At 43.6% G+C, this 20799-nt stretch overlaps 1 protein-coding gene across 1 annotated transcript in view; it reads left to right on the top strand.

Moving 5' to 3' along the window:
- The window catches only part of stag1a (STAG1 cohesin complex component a), a 36395-nt gene extending 15707 nt beyond the window's left edge, over nucleotides 1–20688 (top strand). Inside the window, exons 2-32 of the mRNA XM_061795260.1 lie at nucleotides 4702–4893; nucleotides 5265–5385; nucleotides 6304–6459; nucleotides 6558–6654; nucleotides 6750–6826; nucleotides 7494–7698; nucleotides 8196–8347; nucleotides 8431–8504; nucleotides 9369–9492; nucleotides 9574–9672; nucleotides 9754–9833; nucleotides 10374–10481; nucleotides 10569–10683; nucleotides 11618–11735; nucleotides 11835–11938; nucleotides 12267–12359; nucleotides 12436–12729; nucleotides 12911–12981; nucleotides 13060–13228; nucleotides 14368–14460; nucleotides 14549–14723; nucleotides 14806–14945; nucleotides 15800–15901; nucleotides 15980–16128; nucleotides 16830–16958; nucleotides 17041–17243; nucleotides 18176–18344; nucleotides 18418–18534; nucleotides 19289–19403; nucleotides 19520–19600; nucleotides 19874–20688. Of these exons, the coding sequence (XP_061651244.1) occupies nucleotides 4865–4893; nucleotides 5265–5385; nucleotides 6304–6459; nucleotides 6558–6654; nucleotides 6750–6826; nucleotides 7494–7698; nucleotides 8196–8347; nucleotides 8431–8504; nucleotides 9369–9492; nucleotides 9574–9672; nucleotides 9754–9833; nucleotides 10374–10481; nucleotides 10569–10683; nucleotides 11618–11735; nucleotides 11835–11938; nucleotides 12267–12359; nucleotides 12436–12729; nucleotides 12911–12981; nucleotides 13060–13228; nucleotides 14368–14460; nucleotides 14549–14723; nucleotides 14806–14945; nucleotides 15800–15901; nucleotides 15980–16128; nucleotides 16830–16958; nucleotides 17041–17243; nucleotides 18176–18344; nucleotides 18418–18534; nucleotides 19289–19403; nucleotides 19520–19600; nucleotides 19874–19897 (3783 nt within the window). The 5' untranslated portion in view covers nucleotides 4702–4864 and the 3' untranslated portion in view covers nucleotides 19898–20688. The remainder of the gene's footprint in view (nucleotides 1–4701; nucleotides 4894–5264; nucleotides 5386–6303; nucleotides 6460–6557; nucleotides 6655–6749; nucleotides 6827–7493; nucleotides 7699–8195; nucleotides 8348–8430; nucleotides 8505–9368; nucleotides 9493–9573; nucleotides 9673–9753; nucleotides 9834–10373; nucleotides 10482–10568; nucleotides 10684–11617; nucleotides 11736–11834; nucleotides 11939–12266; nucleotides 12360–12435; nucleotides 12730–12910; nucleotides 12982–13059; nucleotides 13229–14367; nucleotides 14461–14548; nucleotides 14724–14805; nucleotides 14946–15799; nucleotides 15902–15979; nucleotides 16129–16829; nucleotides 16959–17040; nucleotides 17244–18175; nucleotides 18345–18417; nucleotides 18535–19288; nucleotides 19404–19519; nucleotides 19601–19873) is intronic.
- The last annotated feature ends 111 nt before the right edge of the window (nucleotides 20689–20799 follow it).

Below are 20799 nucleotides of genomic sequence, written 5' to 3' on the forward strand. Positions count from 1 at the left end.
ATCAGCCTTTTGTCGGAACTTGCTATAGTCTATAACTAACAAATGCTAAGGCGGTAGTAACGTCATAATTACACTAAATATTTTTGGATGAAAAAGACTTGTAGGCCATGGGTGTTAAAAACAATTTGGTAAAACAAGCCGTAGAATCGCTTATGCGTCGCTTATGCGTAGTAGGGGATTCTTGATTGGCGACATTCCCTTCCACGTTATAATTCAACGGAGTCATGACTCAGGGGTAGTCGTCTTGCCCCACGCACATGAAGATTTCCGGTCGTGAAAATTGAACACATAATATTTAAGATTGTCGGCCCCAAACTTTATTTTGATTTGTTACCTTTAGAGTGATGTAATGCTTTCCTAGATGCCTTCAAAGCAAACCCTTGTAAGTGCCGTCTGTGCCAAACGAAACACGTTTCATGTGTTTTTCACGGCTGGCACTGACCAGCTGGTGTTGATGGACATCTGCGAAGGTGCTGCTCGACACAAAAACTGAATACAATTTAAAATAAAATTTCCAATCGAAGACAAGAAGTCTTTTTTTTTTTAATGAAGCAGCAGTATAATCTACCCTTTCAGCCCTCCCTTTTCTCAAGTTGGTCCCTCCCGTCTCCACTTCCCACCCAATCAAATGAGCCCTCTGCGCCAGGCTTGTGGCCCAGGCCGGTTGCTAGGGCAACGAGGCCCTGCCTCCCAGAGAACACTCTGTGCATGTTAAGTAGTTTCTCGACGACTCGCTGACTCGGGCGCACATTCTATCTCTCATGCACACAACCACACACACACACACACACACACGATCGCACACCAACGAAAGACCGTTATTACAGCTTGTGATTATAATTGTCAATTTCCTGCCAAATCAGTGTTGTTAGTCTTTAGTCTTTCTCTAGGAAAAACGTATTCAGCTAGGGGTCCAAACATGCAACACTATCATGTATAGTGTTATCTTGACGAATTAACAAATTTATTCAGTGAAGAAGCTCACAACTAAATGTACTCATCCATCCATCCATCCATTTTCTGAGCCGCTTCTCCTCACTAGGGTCACGGGCGTGCTGGAGCCTATCCCAGCTGTCATCGGGCAGGAGGCGGGGTACACCCTGAACTGGTTGCCAGCCAATCGCAGGGCATAAATGTACTTATATCAAATAAATTCTCCCCGTTGACATCAATTAACATACCATTCATTCATTGCAACCCCCCAACACCGCAATCTTTTTCTTTGTGTTAATTTTGTTTACTAAAGAAAAATAACACTATATTGCAGTGGTCCCCAACCACCGGGCCGCAGGCCATTTGGTAGTTTGTTGCACAGATAGCCAGGGAATAAAAAGCTTCTGAATGGGAAAGTCCGTCAGCGCATATCCCACACAACCTCCAAACCCCTCCCCATGCACGTCAACGATTAACTTTCAAAATTTAAAAACCCTGTCAGAAATGTGAAAAACGAGTTATATTAATACAATTATAATCGCAACTTTCTTCTTCTACTGTTTTTATCCTGTGTGTAACTCCATGCGCAAAACTGCCTCTTAGAGGCACTACACTTCTTCTTAGAGGCCAAGGCGTGCACAGTAGGTATTTATTTGTATTTTATTTTGTTTTTTTATTGCTAACCTTTTACTATATCACAGTGGAACCTTGAGTTATTAATAAGTGTAAATTTGTTCAGTGAACCCGTTCTCAAAGGGAAATGTTTGCAAACTGAGGAAATGTTTCCCATTTGAAATGAATGGAAATGCAATTAATCTGTTGCACCTACATAAAGACGATATAGTTAACTTATATTAATTGTTGTATGCTTAAAAATAAATACTGTGCAATATAGAAATAGGTGAAAACTATTTCTGATGATGAAATAACAGTGGGTTTGCTAGCAAATCACTGTACAGTGTCTTAGCCTTTTCTGGTACAGTAACTGCTAGCCCTAAATGGCCACCACCTCCCGCAATGCCTCACAGCTTTTGCGTTGCATTGTGGGTTGTGGTGGCCATTTTAAGCAAAAAATAAAGATAGCTGAACCACGAAGCCAATGATATTTCTGTGGCGTGAGAAAAAACACAAAGTTCTGTGCCTCCCGCAGCCATGCCAAGACCTTTCGTAAACTGAGGTAATTTTTGTTTTTAAAGAATAAACCAAATTGTTCGTAAACAGGGTAATTTGTAAACCAAGCTTCCAGTGGATTATTTTACTAACATATTTTCTGGGTCTTTTTATTTTAGCCATCAGAATGATGCATACTATGAATAATATGCAATGGTACATCTTAGTGGTGCACAAACATTGTATTATATTCACATTTTAATAGTGAGAAATGCAACCTAGGTGTGCCACAAATGGCAGGAGCAGCTCCTGTGCAATGCCTCCAAAAATGAAGGACTCAGTAAAAAGACTCAGTGCAAATTATTCATAGCTTCCGTTTTAAAGTTACTCTGTGTTTATATGAGAGGCAGAGAATGTTTGTCCCACACACACATGCAGACACATTTCCTTTTCCTCGGTGTGTACGTCAGCACTGAAAACAACACGAATTGATTTACATAAAAAAATTAAAATAAAAAAAGACTTGCGAGCAAATGGTATGTGAGGGGGACTGAGGTTGAGTGTGTGCGTCCTTATTGAGAGTCTGACGTTAGGCCCCGTCGGTCGTCTGAGGTCGTCTGACTCACTTTAATCTGAATCGCGCACCATCGTCATCTCGGGGTGTCAGTTGAATTTAGATTAATGCAGCATGTGGTCTGAATCATGTTTAGGTTCATTTTAAACTGGAAGAGTACAGATATTCCCTGAAATTAACAATCCAAGTGTCTGCAGTATGTTAAATTGCAGGAAATACTGTTAACACATTCACTGCCATTGACGGCTTAAGAAGTCAAATATCTATGTTACTGGGAAGGCTGGCAGTGAATGAGTTAAATTGCCAGAAATACTGTATGCCAGTGTTTTATCACAAACAAGCGTTTATTGACGGGAGGCCTTTATTTGTACAAGAGGAGTTTTAGAATATACAAACAAACAATGTTAGTGGTACACAGTAATCAATCCAGTAGGGACCAAGCCCTGCTCTCAATAGCGAAAAAACATTACACACCCCGTCCCCCCAAATTGTAATACCACAAACTATGATCCAAAACCACCTTGTCATATATCAAATAACAATCTTACAACATTACTCCCAAAATAAAAGGTTTACAGAGGATTTCATTTGAAAGAAAAAAAAAATGCACCAGCAAATGCACACATACGGTAAAGACTCGCTGTAACTTCTGCTAACAACCCAGGTTAAACTTGGTCCCCCCTGATATACAAAGATTGGTTGTATAACTACAGTATCCTTCCTCGACACCAATGACTACTTTCTTGTTAACTTGAGCCTTAGTGTCCCCAGAACATAAAGGGAGGCATCTACAAATTATATTAAAAAAAACCTACTAAATGAGAAAATAGTACAAAATGATTAGAAAAGTATTTTTATTCAGATGGGAAAAATAGCAATCACAATCTAATCAACCAATCTGAATCAACACTGTCCTTGTTTTTACGATAATGATACTTTTCCATTTTCTCTCATTTTCCTGCTTCTACATCACTCATTTGCTGTTGGCATTCAGACATTTATGAAAACTACCAACATCCCTTTATGTGCTTTGTAAATTTGTGTTGCCATGTCCAGAGAGAGGCTAAAGCTCCTCCAGCATTTCTTAACCAAATCCCCCCCCACAGGCAATACAAGACCTCTCCTACAACTTAAAATTGACATTTCACGCAGTTCATATTCCTGAAATCCTCTTACACGCAGCAAAAATAAACTGGCTCCTTCCCCCCAGTGTTTGAATGGCAGCTGATGTTAGCTGTGTGTGTGTGTGTGTGTGTGTGTTCTCCTCCTGCACTTACTATGCCTCAATACCAACACTGTGTGGGAGACAGTATTTAAATACACACTCTCTTAGCCTGCCCCCTACTGTTGCCCAGACCTACTTTCATACACTTGTGCATACACTCACACACACTCTTGGGGTAAAAACTGCCCCCGATAAGTGTTATAAGCAAGTGAAAAGACACTTGAAAGCCTCCTTGGGGTTTAATTGGCATGCTGGAATTTTCTAAACCAAGTTTTCTTCAATTAACCCTCTGATTATGCAGTTAGAGACAGACTGGAGATGAGGAATTTTGTGGCTCATACTGCCTGTAGTGGTTGTACAGAGATACTGCACCAGCTTTGTGCTCAGCACTAATTAGCATAAAGGCAGGTAGACAATTACAATTGTAATTGTCAACTCTATTGTGATCTTAAGTCTTCACTGCATTGCACCCATGGCGAGAATTAAGGCGCAGCCTTTATCCAAACATACAAATTATTAAAAATATCTCCATTCTTTTCTTTTTCTCATGAAAGACCTTTAATTGAATTAAATCTTGCAAGATGGCTGCCTTTTCACATCAAGTTGAAGTTGTCAAATGTGTTGTCAAAGGGCCAACAAACTCTTAATAGTGTACGAAAGATTCTATTCATGGTTTAGAATTATTTTATGATGTAGTTCCCAAAGTGGCCAGTTAGTGTCAGCCTCTTGCCATTTTCCTCTCTGTACCTGTCTCATGGAAAACATTGGAGGTACCTCATTGCATGTTACATATCTCCTAAAATTGCTGTTAAAATTCATTTACTAATCATCATCATTTCATTTGTTTCTCTCTCTCCAGAAACAGAAGGCAGTTAAGAGCCAAGGTGCAGTCCGTCCTGGAGCCTTTGTACGTGCTCCCGCTCCTCCAACACTCCCCCCCCATCCGAGCCTTGGCGTGACTTTAAGACCTGAGACACGCACAACATTCGGACACCTCCCCACCACCACCCAAAGCCACCAAGATGATAACCTCAGAGCTTTCCGTGCTCCAGTGAGTGAATCTCACCTCATCTTCAAGTAGGGTACACGCATACTATTTTCAACATGTGAGGAACCCCCACACAAGAAGTTTGTGGTGTACTCCTGATGACCAACACAGCAAACCACACACACACACAACGGTATCTCCACCGACAATCGCGAGCCGATCCAGACCGATGAAAGAAAAAAAAAAAACGGCCTGATTGTCATAATGTGTGTACTGTACCTCACTTAAATCATATATTAAGCACAGCACAACGCAGCAGAATAATGCTCTGGCAACTCTGACATTTATTCCAAATTAAGCCCAGAAGCAGTTTGCCATCCCGTCCACTGTACTTGGATACCTTTGAAAAAAGTTTTCCCGTTCTGCATTGCCAGGGACTCGTCCAATGAGTCGGGGGCCACAGATGCAGTGGGCCTCAGCATGAGCCTGGCGGACATGGAGGACCCCGAGGTCAAGGGCAAGAAGAAGCGAGGGAGGCCTGGTAAACAAGCACAGGTAAGAGAAAAAACTCTTTTTGTGTTTGAATTAGTTTTCAATGCTCCTCATGCAGGGAGTCCTCGTTTTATGACAGGTTTCGACGTTATGAACGGCATGGAGTGATCTTTTTTGTGCAGCGGCCTAAGAAGACATGCTTGTGCAGCACATAAAGCAGTGTCATACTGTCAGTTACCACCATACTGACAGTACTGTATTTAATTTGATTGATTATGTATGGCCTACAAGTGTTTTCCATGAGAATATTTACTATACTATTGACTTTGTGACTGAGTTAGCATAGGGTAGTGATGGAATTTTCCACATTAGAAGGTACAGAAGGTCCTCGGGTTACTTAGCAGCTCAGTTCTTATGGCGGTGCTGATCCAAATTTGCACGCAAGTTGGTACTTGGGTTGATTTATAAAAAAAAAAAAAATAATCTTTTGATAATGATGTGAGCCTCTGCTGGTCAATTTTACAAAACAGCAACAGAGATAAAGGCAGCAAATGCACAAAACATTATCAAAATTGATCATTGTTTGTATTAATAAACTAAATGCTAACAATCTTTGATAAAGAACGTAAGCATTGAGCAAATGACTCAAAATAATATATTTTATATATTTTTGCTGCGGAGGCTGGTCGGGGTTGAAGGTAGTCACAGGTAGTATCGGAGCCATTATTGAGGTAGGTCGCCACCTAAACGCCTGACAAAATTGTACTGAAAGTTTTTGGAGCCTGTTGGCATCAAACGTCAAATTATTTGATTACGGGATGTGAAATTGCACACAGTTAATGCAATATCGGGATTGTGTAAAGATTTTCTGATGTTTTGTTATTGCTCTGAATAGTGTACGATCCCATAGGAACGGAACTTCATCGTAAAGCGAAGACCCCCTGTATTTGTACCTGTCACCCATTATGCCCCTCTGTACAGACGGTCAATAAGAAGCCCCGCAAGACGCCAGCAGACAAGGGTGTGGGCGTGGCAAGGGGGCGAGGCAAAGCCAACGGCATAGCACAACACAATGGCGACGGCTCAGAACCCATCACTCTGTTCGAAGTGGTCAGGCTTGGAAAGAGCGCTATGCAGGTGGGCACAGCGCTAAAATGCTAAATATCTGATTGAAGCTAATAACTGATCGCTGAAATTTGTGTGTGCGTGCGGCGGCGGGGGGGTTCGGTGCACAGTCCGTGGTGGACGAGTGGATCGAGTCATACAAACAGGACAGAGACTTGGCCCTGCTGGACCTCATCAACTTTTTCATCCAGTGCGCCGGGTGCAAAGGTAAAATAGATGACCACACTGTAACCTTGGCGTCTACAAAGCGGAAATTGCTGGTTTTGTGTGTCTGAAAAACATCCTACTTCTACCCTCATCAGGCACGGTCAGGATTGAGATGTTCCGGAACATGCAGAACGCTGAGATCATTCGCAAGATGACAGAGGAGTTTGATGAGGTAAATACCGAAGTGACTGAAAAACAAAAACGTTTTTTTCCTGTGTTGCTGTTGAGTATAAATGGCACCAACGTTGACTTGGTAAAGCAGCATGTGGCTCTTCACCCAATTTTTTTTTTAACTCTGTGTTCCTAGTAACTGTAAACAATTCGATGTTTATACAACACTAAGGTTAATGTTTTCGATACAGTATTGACATGATAACATGCAGTAAGGTCTATGATCCACTGTGTTAAGATTTTATGTTATAAGATATCAATGTACTATTTTTTTTAATCTACTGTATGATATACAAGAAGATAAGGTTCAGCACGTTAAGATCTGTTAAAGCACGATACATAGCTATAACAATACACACACATTAATATATGGTATGATATCATAAGACGGCACTGTGGGGAGAAGAAGAAGTGAGGCGAAGCGGTATGGAAAATGGATGGATGATATAATAAGATACAATCAAATAAAGTAAAAGCTACAATAAGGTACAGTATGATGCGATACAGTAAGATATGACGTTAAGATATAAGATGCAGTACACTGCGATGCAATATGATTTGATAAGATACAGTAACATAAGATACAAAAAGAAAACTTTTGCGTGTTTCCCGAAGTTTATTACGGTAATACATCCACCCCCGTACAAGAGCCTGTCTGTGGTCCACAGGACAGCGGCGACTACCCTCTTACCATGCCGGGGCCCTTGTGGAAGAAGTTCCGCTACAACTTCTGCGAGTTCATCTGCGTGCTGATCCGCCAGTGTCAGTACAGCATCATCTACGACGAGTACATGATGGACACCGTCATATCGCTCCTCACCGGGCTGTCCGACTCCCAGGTCCGAGCCTTCAGACACACGTCCACGCTGGCCGGTAAGGAGACTGACTTGATGTCTCATCAGTGTAAGCCCCCTGGGTATTAGTAGTAGTAGAACTACATTGAACACTTTCTATTGTGGAGGATAGAGACAAAGGCCAAAACTTTGCGAATAGTTGACTACCCCTTTTTTTTTTTTCTTTTAAGAATTGCCTTCATCAAGACCCTAAATATACCAAAAACACTTTATATTTTAGACTCCTATTAAAAGGTTATGCATGAAAATACGTGGCTTACAGATGATGATTTAAAAAAATTATAATAATAAATCAATAAATATTGCACCGAAAGTGCAAGGATGGAGTTTTTATCACCCCAAAATTGTTATTTTCCACATAATAAATAGTAGGATGATGTGGATTTGGTGGTGATAAGAGTTGTGGATAGGTCAAAGATAATTTGGCTACATTAATGTATTTTATGTAGTTCCAAATACTGCCTCTGGACTCCTCCATTGTGAAGTTTAACTACTAAACATTTGTCTCGCCCGTAGCCATGAAGCTCATGACGGCACTGGTGAACGTGGCGCTGAACCTCAGCATCCACCAGGACAACACGCAGCGGCAGTACGAGGCAGAGAGGAACAAGATCGCTGGCAAGCGGGCCAACGAAAAGCTGGAGCTGCTGCTGCAGAAAAGGAAGGAGGTCCGCAGCAACAACAACAAAAAAAAAGTACAATATTCACTCTTTTACAGTAAAAAATGTCTAATGTATTTGTCTCCACGCAGCTTCAAGAAAACCAGGATGAGATTGAGAACATGATGAACTCCATCTTCAAGGGCATCTTTGTGCATCGCTACAGGTGCGAGTATCTGACTCCCACTGTGTTAAAGCCGAAGCGCAGTAAAAAAAAAAATAAAATATTCTATGGTAGGAAAATAATAATTAAAAAAAAAATTGTAATAATGATAAACAGCTTCTGGAAATGGAAAATGATATTTTACAGGATAAAATAGTTTAAAATTTATGTAGTTTGAAAAAAAAAAGAAAAGGTTTCAGCTAGAAACAAGAAAAAGTTTTGTAATTTATTTAAAAAACATTCTGTGGACTCAAAATAAAAATGGGGGAAAAAACTGACAAAGTTGTAAAAATGCCCCCAAAAAATAAACGGTTGAATTAAAAACATTATCAGATCGTTTTTACAAAAGCTATGGTAGAAAACAAATTTGAAAAAAAAAGAATAAAAGCAATAAAAAATGCTTCTGACTGATTTTTTTGTTTAATTCTTCTAGTAGTGTGATGACCTTTTTAAAAAATGGGGAAAATGTCTAAACAAATGCTAGGAATGAAAAAAAGAAATTGGGGGGGAAAACAACAACGGCGCAACCTTCCGAGTAGGCTATCGCTCCGTTTCACGACGCAATCACAGAGTCCGCGGCTCGACCCAACTCAGTGTCAACCACATGTAAGGATTTGTGAGTGTAAATATTGAACAGGTTTAACATTTAAAGCTATCAGCCCAAACAAAAATCACTGTTAGCACAACCCACTCTCTTAAGATAATGGCTCAGGATAATCTTTCATTGACATCCAAAATCAGGCCGTTTACTGATCGCAAGGGAGGGAAAATGCTAAAAGTTGACCCGATTGTCGGTACGTGCGTAGCCCACTTTAAGATGATTATTTTATCTGGTTGTGCTAAAATGTCGCTCCTCTTGCTTACCAGAGATGCTATTGCTGAGATCAGAGCCATCTGCATCGAGGAGATCGGCGTGTGGATGAAGATGTACAGTGATGCCTTCCTCAATGACAGCTACCTGAAATACGTCGGCTGGACACTGCACGACCGGGTGAGTGCACCGGAAAACCACAGCGCATTTTGTATTCCTTTCATACGTTTGCTCAGTTTGTGGTGTTTGTCATCCTTTCAGCAAGGCGAGGTGCGTCTTAAGTGCCTGAAAGCTCTGCAGAACCTGTACACCAACCGTGACTTGTTTCCCAAGCTAGAGCTCTTCACCAACCGCTTCAAGGTAGAGCGCGCAACGAAGGTGGAAAATAGAAAGTCGAGTAAAAGCCTGTCTAGTAATGCCTGTTCTTGTTTGTCACGACAGGACCGTATTGTATCAATGACACTGGACAAGGAATATGACGTGGCTGTCGAGGCCATCCGACTGGTCACTCTCATCCTGCAGTAAGTCACAATGATTGACACTGTGGAATATCATCTATTTCAGATAAGTGATGTTGGATGATGCTGTTTATTGAATGGGATAAACAACCAAATACACAAACACAAGATGAAAGCACTCACAAGGAGCATAGAGGAGACACTCACAATGAACTCTCCACGTGTCATAAATGGCCAAGCGGACTGACTCCGGGCACCTGACATCACTCACTAGGCCATGCCATTTGTCAGTGTGGGGATCCATGTATCTGATGCATGCAATGGACTCGTCACCAAACCCAGCGTTTCAGACAAAATGGCGGATCTTTGCCCAGCCCAGTAATGGGCGGAGAGACGTGGCACCACTGTTACGTAACATTCAGAACAGCTCACTCACAGACACAGTTTCTAAAATGAGCAGATGAGAAAATACTTACTTTTTACATCTTTCATTTTGTAATTTTGCACTTGATGGGTGGGCAAGACACTCCAACAGCATTTAAAAAGCTAATGTTCCATTATATGTCCCACAATATTGACAATATTGCCCTTGTGTTGTCACAGGGGCAGCGAGGACGCACTATCCAATGAAGACTGCGAGAACGTCTACCACCTGGTCTACTCTGCCCACAGGCCCGTGGCTGTGGCCGCCGGCGAGTTCCTGCACCGGAAGTGCGTCCACGCTGACCTAAACACGATCTCAATGCGGTTTCCCTTTTATAGTCTTGGCTTAACGCGCGCTTTTCCCATCGCTGCCAGGCTATTCAGTCGTCATGACCCGCAGGCGGAAGAGGCGCTGGCCAAGCGCAGAGGCCGGAGCAGCCCCAATGGGAATCTCATACGCATGCTGGTGCTCTTCTTCCTGGAGAGTGAGGTAACGCTGGGGCCATAATAGGCCACTCATTCCCAACCACTGTTTCACATTAGTCTATTGTCAGAGATCATCAGGTGTGCAATGGGAAATTATCCCTTTTTCACCGAGTTGCTCTGAAAATTATTTACCGTACTGTTATTTCCCGTTTTTTTCCTATCTAGGCCAGTGACTGGCAGAACAATTAAATCATCCTCCACTAAATAGCAAAATTTAAAATTAACTTCTGTATCTTCTACCTGTTGCCTTTCATACAGCAGAATAATAGCAAATGTTGTTGTGTGCCTGCTGCCTTTAAGGGGCGTGGCCTAGTGAGTAGGGGGTGAGCAATTTTACCTCAAAATTAGATTACAATATTTCAAGGAAAATGCTGCTTTGGAACAACAGCACTTTCACGTATCTTCATATCCTGCTTGTAGTCGGCTGTGTGTTTTACCTTTAGGTGGTGAAACGTAGTCATTGTGTTTCCACCTTTATCACTACTGCTTTTCCTGCATCATTTTTACATACATGATTGTATTTTGCTGTATCTCTGACCTCTTGTAGCCAAACCACCTCCACATAACACCCTTTTTAGGCACTGAGTCATCAATTGAGGACGAAGTCGATGCTGCTTTCCCACATTGTTTTGTATGCTGTAGAGAGCAACGTTCGCACGTCGCTCAGACGTGACCTTATGGAACACGTCATCAGTACAGTGTAAATTTGTGACATTGGTATTATCGTAGCCGGTATAATATGGCCCACCCCTAATAGGGAATGATGTTTATTGTTTGAGAGAGGCGTGTATTTATCTTATAAATTGTTTTAAATGTAAAGTAATTAAGAGCAATTGCTGCATAGAGGGACAAGCGCCATTTGAGGAAATACTGTATTTGATTTGAAGTTCTCTCACTGCTCACATGACGATTGTTATTGTGTGTGTGTGTGTGTTTAGCTTCACGAGCATGCAGCCTACCTGGTGGACTCCTTGTGGGAAAGCTCTCAGGAGCTGTTGAAAGACTGGGAGTGTATGACCGAGCTGCTGCTGGAGGAGCCCGTGCAGGGGGAGGAGTGTAAGTAGGAGCAGTAGTCAGTCTTTCTATAGTTGCCCACTCTTTTGCTGACTATTCATGTCCTCTCCCCACCACCCCTTCATATTTCCATCTCTGCAGTGCTGTCGGACAGACAGGAGAGTGCGCTAATAGAGCTGACTGTGTGCACCATTCGACAGGCGGCAGAGGCCCATCCGCCCGTGGGCAGAGGCACTGGCAAACGGGTGGGTCACGCCGTGGTAGAACGGTGGCTTTCTTTTCGTCCCGAGCGACCTTAAACGGGGTACACACATACTGACAAAGGGTCCCAATTTGAGCATTTGCTCTCCTTTGCAATCAAAGGCCCGATTATCGGATGTCCCTAAAAGATTATCCTGAGCAATTAGCATGTGCTGTTGGGTGTGTTCAGTGATGTTTTGTTATTATTATTATTTGTATTTTCCCTCTCCCCTCCTTCCTGATCTAGACTGACTGAAGCAGGATTCACAGGCCATTTTCCTTTTCTGCACTCACACTAACTGCGTTATGTTGCGTTTCTATGGGCCCGTCCAGGTGCTGACAGCCAAGGAGAGGAAGACCCAAATAGACGATAAGAACAAACTGACGGAGCACTTCATCATGGCTTTGCCCATGCTGTTGTCCAAGGTGAGACAGGCCTTTGCTCAAGGCAACGTGAAAAGATCGGGCGATTGACTCTCCTGTGTTCCCTGTCTCCCCTCAGTATCAAGCAGACTCTGAGAAAGTGGCCAACCTGCTGCAGATCCCGCAGTTCTTCGACCTGGACGTGTACAGCGCGGGGCGCATGGAGAAGCACCTAGACGCCCTGCTCAAGCAGATCCGGCTAGTGGTGGAGAAGCACATTGAGACGGACGTGCTGGAGGCGTGCAGCAAGACCTACAGCGTCCTCTGCTCGGAGGAGTACACCATCATGAACCGCGTGGACATCGCCCGCTCGCAGCTCATCGACGAGATGACCGACCGCTTCTCGCACTCCGTAGAGGAGCTGCTGCAGGAGGTGACCCGCTGTTGCTAACCAAAACAGCAGCGCCTACCAAAGCATGTAGACAAAATTGTCATGAATTATCCCGATCGTTTTTCGTCAAATAGGGCTGCCCCCCACGATTTGTGGAAATTAGGTATTGCAAGTTTTCCTTCTTACAATGGCTTTTGTATCAACAATGTTTGTTGACTGGCAGGCCGAGGAGGCGGACGACGACGACATCTACAACGTTTTATCCACCCTCAAGAGACTCACGGCCTTCCACAAGTAAGACCCCCGCTTCGCATTGAGTCTGACAGTAGTTCCGAACGTTTGTAACCCACGACGTCCTCCGCCGCCTCTCAGCGCTCACGACCTGACACGCTGGGATCTGTTCGGCAACTGCTACCGGCTACTGAAGGCGGGCATCGAGCTGGGCTCCATGCCGGAGCAGATAGCCGTGCAGGCGCTGCAGTGCTCCCACTACTCCGTTCTCTGGCAGCTGGTCAAGATCACAGAGGGGGCTCCCAGCAAGGTGCTACTTACACACTTGCAACTCATACACTCACTCAGATAGATGGATAGACTGAATGGAGCATTTATTATACAATTGACTTTTCTCCAAAGCCTTAAGTCATTGGGCAGACACTACCTGAGGCCGCACAAGTGGATTAAGTCATAGCCAATAATTGTATCCAGTAATCCATACTCAGTAATTGATTGACAGCAAGTGTGATTACGCAGCAAAACATGCGGTCTGACTGACTGAGACTTGATGGATGACATCGCTGAATGGCTCCCTGAGCGAGTGTTCAGTACCATATTGCCACAAATAGTAGTTTTGTTTATTTACTGCAAATGGGTCTTCTCTTTTAGTGGGGAGGCCTTTATTTGTAAAAACATCTTTGGAATAATATTAAACAATGTATGTCAGGTAAAACTGGAGTTTAAAACAAAATAATGTATGCTAATTTTATGGAACAGCATACAGAATCATGGATACACGCAACATTGCGGAGTGACCACGTTATTCTGCCGAAAAGCCAGTCGTCGCTAAAGACCAGCGACCGCATGTTAGTCTCGTCTACTCTAACCCAAATTTAAGATGCCTAAGAAGAGGCTATTTACCTGCCTTGGTAGGTGCTGCTGTTTTGGTTAGCAACGGCATTCAGTTGTGCAGTGGACAGGTGAGTCTACCCCAACGCTAGTCGTCGTCAGAGATGCCCTTCCCGCATAACGCCAGGTCGTCTTGAAAAGTGCACTCCTGCCACACTTAAGTTCACCTCAGAGGCTGTTTACATGTCCCTATAGGGGCTGCTGTTTTAGTTAGCAACAGTCTTCAAATGTGCTCAGCAGTTTACTTTTACATGTGACTAATAATCAAATATGATCATATTTGATTGATACCGCAGAAGGAACAAATTTACAACATGCGATCAGTCGCCACACTTTAGATCACCTGAGAGGCTGTTTATGTGGCTCTGTAGGTGCTGCTGTTTTGATTAGCAACCTAGTTCAAACAGGCCTAGGGGTTTACTATTTAATGCCCATTTGTAAGCAACAGCGTTAACGAAATGAGATCATTCCTGCCAAGATTTTTTTTCTGTTGAAAAAGGCAGTTGTCTATTTGAGGAAATGAGCTACTAGTAATGCTACTTGTGTATGTTCATGTAGGATGACTTGCTGGCCCTCAGGAGAGTAGTGAAGTCTTTCCTTGCCGTCTGCCAGCAGTGCCTATCCAACGTCAACACGCCCGTCAAGGAGCAGGTACAATTGTAAAATCGCTCTTACCTGCTGCCCTGGGTTTTGCCGTTTCCCGCGTTTCTGAACGCCTCACGCAGTCTACTCCGCTTAGGCCTTTATGCTCCTCTGCGACCTGCTAATGATCTTCAGCCACCAGCTGACAACCGGTGGCCGCGAGGGCCTCCAGGCGCTGGTCTTCAACCCGGACGGCACGCTGCAGAACGAGCTTCTCAACTTCGTCCTGGACCACGTCTTCATCGACCAGGATGACGAGAGCCAGAGCATGGGTGAGAGGGGGTTGGAAAGACACATGAAGACAAAAAAAACCAACAACACAAAAGTCAGCTAAGTAATGAATTTGATTCTCAGAGGGGGACGAGGAAGATGAGGCCAACAAGATCGAGGCCCTGCACAAGAGAAGGAACCTGCTGGCAGCTTTCTGCAAACTCATCATCTATGACATCGTCGACATGCCAGCGGCTGCCGACATCTTCAAACACTACATGAAGGTGATTGTTCATCTTTCGGCCTTAAGGGAGACGCTGTTTTTTTTGTTTTTTTGCTTTGTTTTGTTTTTTTGTTAATTAGGGTTGCAAGTTTCTGATAAAATTCAGGAAAGTTTCCGGTCAATTTCCTTCGGTGTTTGAGCTGGGGAATTTTGGAAATATTCCAAATTCGAAGCTGGCCATTGGAATTTATGAGAACTAACTGGACATTGAGGGTAATTTAATGGAAAGGCATTATATTCCAGCATGAATATAAAAATTTTGTTTTGTCACAAACAAACAAACATCCATGCAAAATGGATACCTCTCCTTGCCCACATGCAAAGGCATAACAGTACAGTGGAGCCTCAATTTAACGAACTAATAGGGGGAGGGCCAATTGTCCGTTAAATTGAAGTTTTTTTTCATAGCCTAAAAAACACTAGAAGAGTACAAAATGGTTGTAAATTAGGGAAAGCTTGAAAATGTTTGAAAAGTTTTGAATTGTATCCAGACTTACCGCGCTTGTGCTTGGGGGGGGGGGGGGGGGCGGGGGGGATGATAATCGTGTGCTGGTAGAAAGTTGCGGTGGCGAGTCGAGGATCACTTGAGCTGCGAGGCTGGACATGAATTAAAATATAATCTAATAATAAATCAAACCCGTCCACAAGGACACAGACACGCACACACATACAGGTTTAAAAATACCGTAATGACCTCATAACCTGTGGGTGAGTACAGAACATCCAGGTGATGCGTGTGTCTGTCTGTCCGTGTGTCCTTTTTATTAAATTGTATCTTTTTATTGTCAAAGAGCCAACCATCAATTTTGTGAGTTCCTGGTTTATTCGAGCAAAGTTCTTACCATCTTTCTTCAGTATTATAACGACTACGGCGACATCATCAAGGAGACCCTGAGTAAAACGAGACAGACTGACAAGATCCTCTGTGCCAAGACCCTCATCCTCAGTCTGCAGCAGGTCAGATATTCAGTGCAATATTTTTATTCTCACACACACACACATGCATATCATTGAGTTCTTTGTATGTGTTTGTAGCTCTTCAACGAGTTGCTGCAGGATCAGGGCCCCAACCTGGACCGGACGTCGTCGCACGTGAGCGGCATCAAGGAGCTAGCCCGACGATTCGCCCTCACCTTCGGCCTGGATCAGATCAAGACCAGAGAGGCGGTCGCCACGCTGCACAAGTAAGCTCGTTGGCGCATAAGTAAGGCGTTAGATTTGTGCCACTATTGCGTACTTGCAACGGGTAGAAATATTAAGCGCACAAGAACATGTTTTGTGTAAGAAGTCACAATTATATTTTGTCTAAGTTATATTTTTCCACAGTTTTTCTCCAGACGCTCGCTCAAAACGTTTCACCTCGCTCTGTCTCGCAATCATGCATTCCTCTACACACACACTACTCTGCCCTTTACGCTTACGATACCTGAGAGGGTTACAAATGTGCCACAATTGTCGACCAATCGGGAGTCGGACAGCAGGCTATATTCTTTATTCTTTTTTTTCTGTTAATGTTGAAACTGTGCACTGCTGCAGGAGACAACCAGGCATTCACATTAACACCTACAGACAAGTCTTTAATTGACCTCAGAAACATGCAAACTCCACACACAAAGGCCTGATTCCTAATTTGAACCTCACGCACAACTGCGAGGCAGACGTGGTAACAACTAGTTCTGCTATCAAAATTAAATAAATGTGAAGTTCCTTAAAAATGCATCGTCCCAATTTTTGTACTATAAAGTTGCCCAAAGTTTTACTTTATCATTAAATTTTGGTAATTTCCCCAAATTTAAATGTAGTTATAAAACAATAAGTACTAATAATTTATTTAGGTTTTTTTTGTTAATCTTCCTACTACTAATCTGTCTTTCTCTCTTGTCAGAGATGGAATCGAGTTTGCCTTCAAGTACCAGAATCCTCGAGGACCTGAGTTTCCTCCCATCAACTTGGCCTTCTTGGAGGTCTTGAGCGAGTTCTCCTCCAAGCTCATCCGCCAAGACAAGAAGACAGTGTAAATAAACTCCCAACTTTTGGAAACAAATATTTTGTGCAAGTGTGTTGGTTCAATACTGAACTGTTGTGCGTTTCGCCAGGCACTCGTACCTGGAGAAGTTCATGTCGGAGTCCATGTCAGAGCGGCGGGAGGATGTGTGGCTGCCGCTGATCTCGTACAGGAACAGCCTGCTGACGGGCGGCGACGAGGACCACATGTCGGTCACGTCGGGCTCCAGCAGCAAGACGGGCTCGGTCCGCAGCAAGAAGGGACGGCCGCCGCTCCACAAGAAACGCGTCGAGGGTAGGGCTGGGCGATATCGCCTTCAAAGTCAAATGTTTTCACTAAAATCTTATTGCGGATTTTAATTTAAACAAATAAAAAATCCCCTTCCCTTATAGAAAAATATTTTTCAAAACATTCATTCCAGGATGATGTCTTTGAAGGTGCATTGAAGCACTTGCGTCAAATAGTCTGGGTCTCATTGACGACGCAATTTCCATCTCTGTTCTTAATTTCCGTGTTATTAATTAGCCATATTTGCTCCTCTCGTCCACTCCGCCCTGCGCAGTTGAACTGGCATTAGTGGTAGCCGCAGTTTTGCTCACGGCTGTCACCGGAAAAGTAGTCACGTGACACGCAGGCTTGCTGAAGAAATTCATCATCAGTCTTGGCTTGCGTTTTCTTTAAATTAACTTAATATTACTAAAAATAATTGTTATTCTATTCAGTTTGGTAGTACTGTTAGCTCATATGGCTGTATCTGGATTGGAGGCACAAATCGTGGGAGTTAAAAGTCACGGTTCTGCCACAGGTTCGTTTCTCGGAGCATGGCGATTTTCAGTTTTGATACCATATCGTTACCTATACACAATAAACGGATGGATAACTAGTGCTAGCTGGTGCATTGAAAGAAAGTAAGAAGCTGGTTGTTGTCGAAGTCCAGCGACCGCAGGAGTCCAGCGGGTGTGCCAAGGAAGTATCGCAGGCCAAACGGAGCCAGTGGATGAGATGGGAAAGAGTAGAAAAGCGTACGGTCAGTTTGGAGATGGAGGCGAATAGGATACATTTCCTCATTCGTGCCACAAATGACGTCCTTCTCCCCCCCCCCCCCCCCCCCCCCCCCCCCCCTAAAGTTTCAACCAGTGGCTGGGCGAAGATCCATCGCGCCCCCTATGCTCAACACCAGCTACACTCCGACACTTCCTTACAGGATGTTTGTTTTGTCATTGCAGAGGAGAGCAGCGTGGAGGGCTCGTGGCTGATGCGCAACGACACCCTGCAGACACCCGGCGCGCTGCAAACCCCTCAGCTTACCTCCACCGTCCTCCGAGAGAACAGACCCGCGGAACACATGCCCGACCCTGACTCGGAACCCGGGTCGGAAAACGACTTCGTACACAAGTGAGCGCAGACGCCGGCCTGCAGATCATTGACGCACCATTCGCGTGTCCGTTTAACTCCTCGGCGCCTTCAGCCCTCAGATGCAGATGTCGTGGCTCGGCCAGCAGAAGATGGAGGAGGTGAGCAGGAAGGACCGGACGGCCATGAACTACATCAAGTCACGCAGCAATCAGGGTGTCCGACAGACTGTGTAAGTCGGACTACAACACAACACAAGGTCACTACATGCTTTCTATATTACTGTAACAAACACTGGAAAGCACACAAGGCTGACTTGGATGGCAGCTGTTGTCATACTAAAGCGGGGCACACACATACTCATTTTTTAACATCTTAACCGATTTTTGTAAATGTGCACGAGCCCACACGGGAAGAGGAAAAAAATGGCAAATGTGTTCTGGTCAACACGGTACACTACACAGTGTGTAGCCCCAAATCAGAAGTCTGTCGTAGTACAACGGCTGACCTGTAAAAGTTAGCATGGTGCCACAGGGCGTACAGACTGCAGGAAAATACAAATGAGAAAAAAATACTATAAGACAAAGAAATAGAAGCTGCTAGTCCAACTCTTAGTTTTTATGGTTGCTGTTACAAATTCTTACAAAAAAAAAACCTCTCGTAAGACACCCCACACCGCAGCATAATCAGTCAGGATGACCTTTGAAACATCTGATAATCAGGCCTATAATTGAAAGGGGGGGAAATGCTCAAATTAGGCCCGATTATCGATTAACACACAGCAGAATAATCGCTCGGGATAACCTTTTAGCGACATCCCCTAATTGTATAAACAAGTGTTTACTTGGATCATAGGCGATCACAATTAACAAGCCAGATACCGCTTTACTAACAATTGTTACGATTAAATACGAAATCACTTTAGACAGCATATTTGTGGTGTAATGTAGTGGCTACGTGGGCGTAATAAATGCGCATGGCTTCAGGCGCGGGTTGATGGAGGATGACGCCGAGCCCATCTTCGAGGACGTGATGATGTCGTCGCGAGGCCAGCTGGAGGACATGAACGAGGAGTTTGAAGACACCATGGTTATCGACCTGGTCAGTGACGGCCCTGTTCGCTGCCATGCTTGATTGTGCCATTTTATTCTTTGTCTTCATGTATGTTTGAGTTTTTTGTTGTTGTTTTTGTTTTGTTTTTTCCTAAACCCCACTAGCCTCCATCGAGGAACAGACGGGAGAGGGCGGAACTAAGACCGGACTTCTTTGACTCCGCAGCCATGATTGAGGACGAGTCGGTAAGCAATTCATAAGATAAATGCACTAGGCACGGGTTATGTTAAGAAAAAAATAAATAAAATCATCTTAGGAGGCCTTTATAGGGCAGGAAAACATTTTCACAAGTCCAATTGTCAAAGAGTTAATCACATGAATAAAGTTGTTATCAAATTAAAAAATATAAATATACAGTGGTGACAAGAAATGTCAACATTTTCTGTAATGTTTTTTTTTTTTTTATTATTATTTTGAATGTTTTTGTTAATTGTGTGAGTGTGTTTGTGTCTTTGCAGGGGTTCAGCATGCCCATGTTCTGATGACAATGGTTTAAAAAACAAAACAAAACAAAAAAATGGCGGCTCCTAATCAGGACGTAAACAGCGGTGGTGGGGGTCGATCCACGTGAGCTGTCAATCAGTCTTTTACGAAGAAGGTATTGTACAAGTACTTCACCTCTGGACACCTGACCCACCTCTTCTTCCTTGCCCGGACAGTCTGAAAAAGCGTTTCCCAGGTGTTCCACTCTGTACAGCCCCGTTCCCTTCCTTCACGTCCCCTCTGTCGCACTTTGGTCCATCCAGTTCAATTCAAAGAGTGGACGTCAACTCTACATGTTCTATATCTGTGCTCTTATCACTCGTCCCCTCCGCCATCCTGTTCCCATCTCGGAGTTAACTCTGCACACAAGTAACTTTTTCTAAAGTAAAAACAACAAAAAGACATTTTGAATTCTGTAGCTTTAGTACTAAAAGTTTTAAAAACAAGTGTTTGTTTGTACAGCGTTTTCTTCTCGAATGTGTATTCTCGTTTGTTGCCAAATGGTGGCCTACATACTAAACATTCTCTTGAAGATCTTCTTCCCCGTCTCACCTTTTTTTCCCCCCCTCTGCCCCCTGTCACTGCTTCAGTATTTGCTGTCGCTTCGTCACCGTAGCGGACAGTGTTGACCTGTGTCGGTGCGTCACGTATGCTGTTTGACTGCGTCTTCGGGTTTTGCTTGTATAAATATCACAACGGTCCACGGAGGCCAAAGGTACTCCAAAAAGCCTAGTTTTTTGTTTGTTTGTCGACCTTCAATTCTTTTTAAGAAAATAAAATGTATAATCAATTCAGTTGTTTTGATTTTGCACACAAAAATAATTGTGTTCTTGAAAGCGTCCATTTTTAAACTACATATCGTAGCTGACATTGAGCAGCTGTTAACTACATCCACTGCCAA

Source organism: Phyllopteryx taeniolatus, chromosome 13 (assembly GCF_024500385.1).
Source record: "Phyllopteryx taeniolatus isolate TA_2022b chromosome 13, UOR_Ptae_1.2, whole genome shotgun sequence".
Taxonomy (NCBI): domain Eukaryota; kingdom Metazoa; phylum Chordata; class Actinopteri; order Syngnathiformes; family Syngnathidae; genus Phyllopteryx; species Phyllopteryx taeniolatus.